Source organism: Moschus berezovskii, chromosome 19 (genome assembly GCF_049115385.1).
Source record: "Moschus berezovskii isolate FMDL1 chromosome 19, NW_MosBer_1.0, whole genome shotgun sequence".
NCBI lineage: Eukaryota > Metazoa > Chordata > Mammalia > Artiodactyla > Moschidae > Moschus > Moschus berezovskii.
The window spans coordinates 65,523,722-65,534,105 of NC_142478.1; the positions used below are offsets into that span (position 1 = coordinate 65,523,722).

Here is a 10,384-nt window from a genome sequence, read left to right on the forward strand (position 1 = left end):
TTTCACTTAGCATAATGTCCTCAAGATCCATCCATGTTGTGGCAGTTTGCAGAATTTCCTCTCTTTTTATGGGTGAATAATATCCATTGTATATATGGCCCACCTTTTGCTTCTCCATTCAACCTCTCTGGGCACTCAGGTTGCTTCCACATTTTAGCTGTTGTGAATAATGCTGCTTTGAACATGACATGTATGGACATACAAATCTCTCTTTGGGATCCTGCTTTCCATCCTTCTGGGCTTATACCTAGAAGTGAACTTGCTGGATCACATGGTCATCTTATTTTTAGTATCTTTCAGGAGCTACCATGCCATCCCACAGCAGCTGTAGCATTTTACCTTCCCACCAATGGGGCACAAGTGTTCCAGTTTTCTCCACCTCCTCTCCAACACTTGTGCTTTTCTGTTTTCTTTTGTTTTTGTAGTGGTCATGCTAATGGATATGAGGTGGTATCTCATTGGAGTTTAGATTGACATTTCCCTAAGGATGAGTGACACTGAGCATCTTTTCATATGCGAAAGGTCATTTGTGTATCTTCTTGGAGACACTTCCATTTGAGTCCTTTGCCCATGTTTTGAGTCAGGCTATTTTGTTTTTTGTTGTTGAGTTTTAGGAGTTTTCGCTATGTATTTTGGATAGTAGTTCCTTATCAGATATATGATTCGCAACTATTTTCTCTCATTCTGTGGGTGGCCTTTTCACTCTGTGAATATGTAGTAATTTTGGATGCACAAAATTTAAATATTTTCCTAAAGTCCATTTTGTCTGTTTTTCTTCTGTTGCTTGTGCTTTTGGTTTCATAGCTGAGAAACCTTTGCCAGATCCAATGCTGTGAAACTTTTGCCTTTCGCTTTCTCTTGTGAGGTTTATAGGAATAGAAGTTTCCTGAGTGGGGATTCTCCAGGGACCTGCCAGACACTCAAATTAGTAGTAATGCTATGGGTAGGCTTTTGAGGGAGCTCCAAACTGTTCTGTCCATTCTACCAGGCTGCCTGTTTTCACAGCCATTGCAGTGGAGATGGTGCAGTTGAGTTGTACTTGAGATGACTCGTGGGGACCTGAGAAAGCTATGGGAGTAGGGTAGTTAAAAGTTCACACACCTCACTGCTCTCACCAAGATTCAGCTGTTTGGTTGTTCTATGACTTAGTTTCCACACTTGCAAAAAAGTTGATTTTGACTGTTTTTTCCAGTGTAACACTGCTTTTATGAAGGAGAGGGCTTCTATAGACCCTTGTTTTGACCTTTTGGAAGTGTTTCCCATTTTCCGTCTTCACTTCATATGAAGCCAAATGAATGCAGTGTTAACGTAAAGCCTCTTTAGTTCCAGAGTAATATTTAAGTTTACTTAATACTTTTGTGTGCCACTGTGGTTCATTCCTTTCTGTTGTATTTCTCTGTGTGGATCTGTCACAATTTAACGTCCATTGTATTACCTGTGAATACAATGTGGAGTTCTTTTGGAATACTGCAAAGTGTGCTTCTGTGTCCATTATTATCTAGTAAGAGGATGCAGATGTCAGGGTAGAAAGGTCAAGGGTATTCAGTATATGGTATTTCAAAGTGGCATGCCAGTTTACATTTCTAAAGCAATTGATGAGAGTTTCCACTGTTGCACAGTAATACTTGGAATTTTCCTTCTTCTGTAATCAGTCTTGTGAGTGTATAGTGATATCTCTCTGTGGCTAGATAATCTGCATTTCTCTGAATACTGAAGAGGTTGAACACCTTCACAAATGGTTTTGGGCCCATCTTTTGTATTTTGACTCCAGTGGAATAAGCTTTCACCCCCTTGCATCCATCCAAACTGCCAACTCCTGGATGTCAGTGGGTAAACAGCTCTCCATTGTCAAATCAAAGGATCAACATGGGGCCCTCAGGCTATGGACCTATCAGCCGCATTTAAAAGATAATGGGTGTGTTCTGACTTGCTTTTTAAAAGAATCACTCTGTCTGCTGGGTGGAAAATAGACTAATGTGGGAGCAGAGTTCAGTTAAATACTTCTGCAGTTGTCTAGGAGGGAGTGATGGTGATACAGGTTCCACTCCTTACCAACTCTCGAGCAGAACTCTCCAGGCTCTGTTTCTTCATATACAAGATGAAGGTCTCATTTTGTGCATGGGAGGACTCAGTTAAGGGTGAATGTAGAGTATTCAGCACAGTGTCAGTGATGTTATGTGTGCTTGGGGGTATTGTTCAAAGGTGGAGCATTTGACTGCACACAGTGTCTTGCATAGAATTGGTGATGTTATATGTGCTTTGTGCTCTCTTTACACACAGTTGACCCCCCTCCAAAGCTCTGTTTCTTTAGACTGTCAATCAGCAATATGTTAACTTAAAAATCAGAAATAAATATAAGTAGAAAAACAGGAAAAAAAGGAATAATTATTCATTGCAGCTGAACTCCACACTAGATAAGGTTGTCTCTGGCCTAAGTGCTCTCCTTCCCTCATGCACCACCCCCATGCATGCACGGTGATCAGATCACCCTGGATCAGATGTAGCCCCTTCCAAGAGACCCCCAAAATAAAGAAGCCCCAAGGACTAGGCACTATGGAGTCTGAAGTGATGCTTCTTAAAATAGCTTTTATTTATTTAAAATCATTTTCTATTCATGAAAAGTAATTGTTGAGGCAAATTAGATTACTGAACAGATAACATTCTTTAAATAATAGGTATGAGTGGGATGAATGATCCTGTGATAATCTTAGGTGCAAATAAACAATGCAGATGGAAGATAGTATGCCCTGAAAAGTAATTTCAGATCAGAAACTGGCCCAACTCAAAGATGACATTGATAAGTATGATTCATGAGAACTTACATAAAACTGTTTCATGAAATGGGAAAAAAGCAAAAGTGTAGAATATTTTACATATGAGTTCACATATGAATATATAACCAAATTAATAAAACAAATAACTGAAAGCATTGTCATCCTGTTCCTATGTTGGTACGTTTCTGTAGACTATCCCTGTCAGAGTTACAGGGTCCATCAATTCCCACTTCACCTTTGCTTCTGTGAGTGCCTTATTACCACTCAGTGCTTGAGATATTTGATATTTTTTAATTCTTCCTCCAGTACACTTCTGCCTTTGGCTATCCTCGTCCTTCACCTGCTGCCTCTTATGATGCCGGCTGTTCTGGTGGTGGGGCCTCCGGTGGTGGGGCCTCCGGTGGTGGGGCCTCCGGTGGGGGTGCCTCTGGTGGAGGTCCTGCTGGTGGGGGGGCCTCCGGTGGTGGGGCCTCCGGTGGGGGTGCCTCCGGTGGGGGTGCCTCCGAAGGGGGTGCCCCTGGCGGGGGTGCCTCTGGTGGAACGCCCTGCTCTGGTGGGGGGCCCTGTTCTGGTGGGGGACCCTCTTCTGGTGGGGGGCCCTGTTCTGGTGGGGGACCCTCTTCTGGTGGGGGGCCCTGTTCTGGTGGGGGACCCTCTTCTGGTGGGGGGCCCTGTTCTGGTGGGGGACCCTCTTCTGGTGGGGGGCCCTGTTCTGGTGGGGGACCCTCTTCTGGTGGGGGGCCCTCTTCTGGTGGGGGGCCCTCTTCTGGTGGGGGACCCTCTTCTGGTGGGGGGCCCTCTTCTGGTGGGGGACCCTCTTCTGGTGGGGGGCCCTCTTCTGGTGGGGGACCCTCTTCTGGTGTGGGGCCCTCTTCTGGTGTGGAGCCCTCTTCTGACTCCTCTCGTATCCCCACTGGGAGGAGCTCCATTATGAATACCTCACTAGAGGTTTCCTCTGTATTCTCTGAGGTATGCCCTGGGGTCTCTACTGACTCAATTCCAGTCCTGAGGCTAATACAACATATTACAATAATAAAAAATATTAAAAGGATTGAAGGGAGTATGAAAATAATGTTGCCAATATCTTGAGTCTCACTTCTAAGGTTCTTAGGAGTTTCACTTTCACCTCCACTTGAAAGTTGAATTGATGTGCTAGGAGGACCACTGTCTACACTACCCCCATCTCCAGGAGTTTTGCAGTCAGGGGGCGCATAGCCAGCCTCACAATGGCAGTGCCTAAAATTGTTGCAAACTCCTTTCCCGTTACACAATTCTGTTGTTTCACAGTTGTACCCTAGTGAGGTGTAATCAGTACACAAGTGATTCACGCAGACTTTATGTGGGGCACAGAGAGTGCCGGTGTGTGCATCTCCATCATCAGGAACGTCAGCAGTGTCATAGGCATCCATGCTCCAGCACCAGTCATCTTTGTGAGCGACCTGGATCAGTGTATGATTGGGTTTGATTTGTGGTATCTGTCTAACATTTGTACATATAAGTTTCCCACAAAATATGTTATCATCGGCACACTTCAGATATGTTAACCTTGGTGAGCTGGTGGTACCACAGTTTCCAAACCGGTCCCCTCTTGTGTTCATTGAAATGTAACAGTTTTCTGGGGCAGATCTTGCAGGGGACCCATATATATCCACGCATTGATTGTCAGGGTTCTTACACCGACCTCCAGCACAGTAGTGAATTCTATCACACACTGTACCATCTAGCTTATAGCTGTCTCTGGGACATTCTCCCGAGGAACCATTACAATACTCTGGGAGGTCACACTCTCCCAAAGCAGCACGGCACATGAATCCCTTGTCTCTCAGGCGACATTTATCACAGCAGAGTCCATCACTACATTCTGCATGCTCTCTCAGCATACATCCGGTGTAACAGCATGGGTGCATTTCACACTTAGAACCACAGTCACACTGCTCATCTCCATCTACAATGCCATCGCCACAGTGGGAAGCCCTCCGTAAGCGGCCTTTGCGCCCAGGCTTGTTAAACAGGCAGGCCCCCTTGTGTTCCCAGAGGAACTGGTGGAAGAAGTCAGAGCTACAGTTGCTGAAGCCACTTTCTTTAGTGATGTTTTCATGCATGAGGCAGAAGGGCCTATCTTTACAAATGCAGGCCGAATGGTCGTGCCGAATACCCAAGTTGTGTCCAAGCTCATGGACCATGAGTGCTGCAAACAGGAGGACATCCTCGTGGTGGAAGGATTCCACGGCTGCTGCAAAATCACTTGAGCAGGCACCACTGAGAAACGCCTGCCCCATATCCTCTTTAGGATGCTGTCCCACGATCATGTGGGCAACGTCATGCTTCACACGATGGAAGAGCTTCTCTTGTCTCCAGCTGTTGAAATTGCTGAGTGCAACTTGCAGGTCCACGGGGACCTCTGTGAGGTCCCCCTCAGTCCAAATCTCCATTCCAGCCAGCACCACCTCTGTGTTTATTCCCCTGGTGAAGCTGTTGGCCAGAGCTATGATGTCCATTACTCTCTGGACTGTCTGGTCGACGTCACTGCCCCACATTTGGAACCGCTGGTTGTTGACCACGACAAACATCTCCACGTACTTGGTATGTGACCACAAGTCGGATGGCACCTGCCAGCTGTGAGGCTTGCCGCTCTCTGGTTGCCGGCTGGTGGACGCCACTTGGCTGTCTTTGGACGTGACACCACAGGAGACTCGAGCTTCGTGGGCCATGGCGTACAACACATGTTCAAACCGTTTGGAAGAGTGCACGGGCTCAACGCCGTAGGATTTTTCCTCCTTAATCAGGAGGCCCCTGAGGCCTGAACAGGTGTTGACAGAAACAAAAGAACCCGGGACTCCTTCTATGTAGCCTTCATAGTGACAGTCCTGCGAGATGAGAGGCATTTCTTGCCCCAGGATGCCGTTGTGGTAGCTGAAGACTGGGAAGTTATCCACAAAATAGTCTCTCTTCACCGTCAGGTGAATCAGCTGCCTCTGGCCCTGCATAAATAGCACATAGGAGAGCTTTTCCACTTGGTCTTCCCTTCCTTCCACTGTCAGACTCTTGGGAATGACTATTTCATAGGAAGGGTGATACAGTGAGCCCAGGTCACAGTACAGGCTTGGCAGAGAAGTCAGTACCAAGAACAACAGGATCCCCAACCTGGCACATGAAAGTCCTGGCACCAGGGCCAGCCTCAAGCCCTTCATCTGAGGAGCCCAAGTTTGAAGCACTCTGATAGCCTCAGGCATAGCCACTTGCCTTTTCCATAGAGAAGGCGGTATAGAGGCAGAGTCTCTCACAGACGTGTCCACGGACATGGCCCTGGTGAATCAGTTGATGATGCAGGGCTTGTGTCCAGCAGCCGCATCTGCTCTGCCTGGTATGCTGAGCCTGGGAAATTTAGCTGTTAGCCCCAGATCTATGCTGGCTCCCTTATGGGTGGGTGCTGCCCAACTCTTGAGTCTTACAGACCTTGGGGCTGTGTTTCAGTTGTTTTTCTCTCTTGGTCTTCAGTGGTTTCCTTACTATATGACCCCCTTCCAACAGCAATGGTTTTAATGTTCCATGGCTGTTTCCTCTACCTAAGTTGACGGCCTCTAATGATTTCAAGTCAGTACTTTTACTCAGGCAAATTATCCTTGTCCTCAGCCCAGTCCACACTACTCCTGATATCCGTTAATCTGCTCATTCTCTGAAACCCAACATTCTGACAGGAGGTCGGGGGGAGGGGATGGGGATTCTCTGGGGATCCCAGAGCAGGATGATGTTCTTTGTTGCCCACTACCTCTTTTCCTGATATTTATAGTACTGAGGGTATTGTTTCTCAGTCCAGTCCTCCTTTGTCAGGGTCTGGTTTCTTTATTTAATTCAAGCAAACTTGTACATGGGTGCAGAAATTCTCCCTCATTCAGTTTTGTTCATGACAGATGAGTTTAGATATTTATATCTGCATATAAACAATTTTCCTCCAATAAAAGTATTCGGAATGTATAGACATACTAACTGTTAAATGAAAGAAGTTCAGTTTCAGTATGGAGACTAACAAGCGACTAGGATCAAAGTTCAGTTTCTCCGAACATAAAAACAAACTCTAGAGTAAAACTAAACTCTGAATAACCAGGTTATCTAGTTACCATTTCATCAAGAAAATAAAAATGCACTGTATAAGAATTTTTTAAAGACCTCTTTGCTTTTGTAACTAAAACTGAACCATAATGTCTATGAATGTCTTTTAATTTGATTTTGATGTTGATTTGTTATATTTAGTAGTATAGATTTAAAAGGGAAAAAAAGCTTTATCTATCCATGTTCTTTGCCCAGTTATTCTTTTTTGCATCCTAATATCAACTAAAGACTCTACATCTTTTATCTTGCGTTAAAATAATTTTATATTAAGTCAAATATTTACAATATAAAACCTTCAAAATAAGGGTTAGGAATATAAGTACCGCACAAAAATGGAGAGATGCACTATATAATTCAGAAGAGAATGGTATACATGATCTCAGATATAAGCATGAGCATATCAACTTATTAACCCTTTCCAGTTAATAATGTTTAATTCCTAACGCAGACAAGGGCATTTATCCACATCTAGCAAGAAAATTAACACCATCGGATCACCCATTAAAAATTTACAGCAAAAATGGTGAAATGATTTCTAGGTGTATTTTCTTTCTCCTTGTATTTTATATAAGAAAAAAGCTTCTTAAAATTATGTAACTTGGAAACTATCACAGATTTTAGATGTTCCCCTGTTCTTAACCAAACAGACAGGACAAATTTGATCAAGTCATTTTGTGGGACAAAGGAATCAAATCAATAATGAAAGACCACTTCTACTTTTTAAATAAATAAAAATATAATTAAAATTAAATATCCAGTTTTCCAATTCTCAAATTGAAACACATTTTCGTCTATACACATGTACGCAAGTATTCACACATAGGATCTGATTTAAATCAACTGACTTCAATAATTCCTTCAACTTGTTCTATCTCGAATACAAAAACAAAATTTTTTTAAAAAGCATTTTCTCCTATCTGCATGTTTCAGACAATTAACTTCTGACAAGTGTTTCCTAGCTTATAAAATACATTAGCCATAAAAATACAAATGTTGTTCCGCATCAAATGGATTAATAATTGTGGTAAAATCTAAAGGTATTTGAGTGATAAGTAATGGTTATATAGTAAGCAGAGGGTTGGCAAATGTATGAAAACTGAAGACTCTAAACCTCCTGCCTATGAGAACTGTTCTTAGAATGTGAACTTTCTGCAGATACAGGCATTAGAGGGACAGGTCAAAAGAGACAAGGATGATTTTGTTTCACTTCCAGTACATGTTAATTTTGCTTTATTAGCAAACCTGACTGGTAAAGTTAGAGAATTTGCTACTGGCCTACAAACTTCATAAACAAAACCCCACTTTAAAGACCAAACAGTGCTGAGTCTTTTGGAAGCTTCGGTTTTGTCATGAAGCTGTGTGTCAGGTAGGATCTACTTTTAAACTCCCTCCAGGGTAATCTATGGGCTTCCCTGGTGGCTCAGTCGGTAAAAGCATCTGCCTACAATGCGGGAGACCTGGGTTCGATCCCTGGGTCAGGAAGATTCCCCTGGAGAAGGAAATGGCAACCCACTCCAGTACTCTTGCTTGGAAAATACCATGGACCGACAGAGGAGCCTGGTAGGCTGCAGTCCATGGGGTTGCAAAGAGTTGGACACGACTGAGCCACTTCACTTTCAGGGTATTCTAAAACTTTGAGCATAAACCTGTTTGGACACGCTACTCATTTGGGGGGCCAGTTTAATTCAGCCTAAAGAAACATGAGCAACCTTTGCTCAGAGTAAAAGGAAGCATCTTTTGGACTCCCTTTTAGATCATATCTAAAATTCACTACACAGGGAAATCATCCTGAGCCTTTAGAAGACACCCAAATAACAAATTTGAGAAGTTAATGGTAGACTAGTTCTATTAACTAGAAGGTTCCTCTGAAGAAAAAGAAGAGTAACAAAGTTAGTTACTGCCTTCCTCACCCCAGGGAATACTGAAGTAAAAATGAAAGTCACTGAGTTCTGTCCAACTCTTTGCAACCCCATGGACTATACAGTCCATGGAATTCTCCAGGCCAGAATACTGGAATGGGTAGCCTTTCCCTTCTCCAGGGGCTCTTCCCAACCCAGGGATCGAACCTAGGTCTCCCACATTGCAGGCGGATTCTTTACAAGCTTAGCCATAAGAGAAGCCCGCAAATACTGAACCTTGCAATAAAATAAGAAACATAACAGGGATTCAGTTGTTCCAGAAACAAGTGCAGTCTTTCCTGATTGCAGAAAGTGATTTATAAGACTGCATTTCACTGAAAAACAGAATAATTCAACTTTTAATTCAACCCTCAGCTAAGTTTTCTGGTTTTTCTCTGCTGCCTGTAAGATTTTGCCATGTTTAAAAGTACTGAATTCTTCTTACAGGGTATCCATTTATAAGTTATCAGTCACCTGAGATTAGTGAGTCTTACCTCAAAAAACACCTTGAATTAAAAATTCTCCAAAATATGAGGGAACCAATGTATAAGATAATTCCTAAGAGATACATTGTTTTTGTCATGTATTACTACACTCATTCACACACATATGGGGTATACTAACCAATTGTCACCCTGAAGACACATTAGCAAAGCAGAAAAGTTAGAAAGTGAGCTCTGTGGGGTTGATTTTGATTGAAGAGAATGTGATGGGATGAAACTGGGTAACTGAGCCTACCGAGCCTTTCCTTCTCTGTGAACTGGAGTTTGCCTATCAGCTCTCCCATTTACCAACACCGAACCAGCAACCAAGAACTACTACAATAAGTAAATAAAAACGGTTTGTTATGGAAGCCCATTGCACAACAGAACAGTAGAAAAGCACTGAGCCTTGTTTCTATTCAAGTATCTGATCTCTGGGCCAGAACCATGCTTCCTGAAAATGAAGAGTGCTAAATAAAATACATGCAGTCCAGGGGATGGCAACATGAAACCCAGGCAGAAACATTAGAGAAAAAAGGTAGCTTTAAGACAAAAAACCTGGACCATCTTAGATGCTAACCCAATTGTTGTTGTTCAGTCACTAAGTCATGTCCAACTCTTTGTGTCGCCCCCATGGACTGCAGCAACTAGACCTCCTTGTCCCTCACTATCCCTCACAGTTTACCCAAGTTCATGTCCATTGAGCCGGTGATGCTATCCAAGCATCTCATCCTCTGCCACCTTCTTCTCCTTTTGCCTTCAATCTTTCCCAGTACCAGGGTCTCTTCCAGTGAGTCAGCTCTTCTTATCACATGGGCAAAGTATTAGAGCTTTGGCTTCAGCATCAGTCCTTCCAATGAATATCCATTAGTCCAGTTTTTCTGATATGTAACTTTCTCAGAAAAATCATTCCATAAAAGGAGTCAGAAGAACAGGAAAACAAGTAAGAAGCAATGGAGCTGGTGAGGGCTTCAGGAAATGGGGAGGACAAGGTAGGACCTCAAAGGAAGTGGCAGGGCTGAAGCTCTGGTTAAACATGAAAGAATAAACTCAATAGAGAATCCTATTAAAGAAACACACCACTACCTTTTAACAAATATGACAATAAAGAAATGGGACC

General features: G+C 43.3%; 2 protein-coding genes across 2 annotated transcripts in view; one reads left to right on the forward strand and one right to left on the reverse strand.

Moving 5' to 3' along the window:
- TMEM116 (transmembrane protein 116) overlaps positions 1-10,384 on the forward strand; it is a 98,479-nt gene that overhangs the window by 77,796 nt on the left and 10,299 nt on the right. The gene's annotated exons all lie outside the window — the stretch shown is intronic.
- On the reverse strand, positions 2,595-6,099 carry LOC129542767 (disintegrin and metalloproteinase domain-containing protein 1a-like). The gene has a single exon (XM_088828238.1). It carries the CDS (start codon positions 6,074-6,076, stop codon positions 3,125-3,127), a length of 2,952 nt encoding a protein of 983 aa, XP_088684364.1. The 5' UTR covers positions 6,077-6,099; the 3' UTR covers positions 2,595-3,124.

Bases quoted from the DNA above. Each gene is read 5' to 3' on its own strand.
- LOC129542767 (XM_088828238.1), bottom strand. From the start codon at position 6,076: ATGTCCGTGGACACGTCTGTGAGAGACTCTGCCTCTATACCGCCTTCT.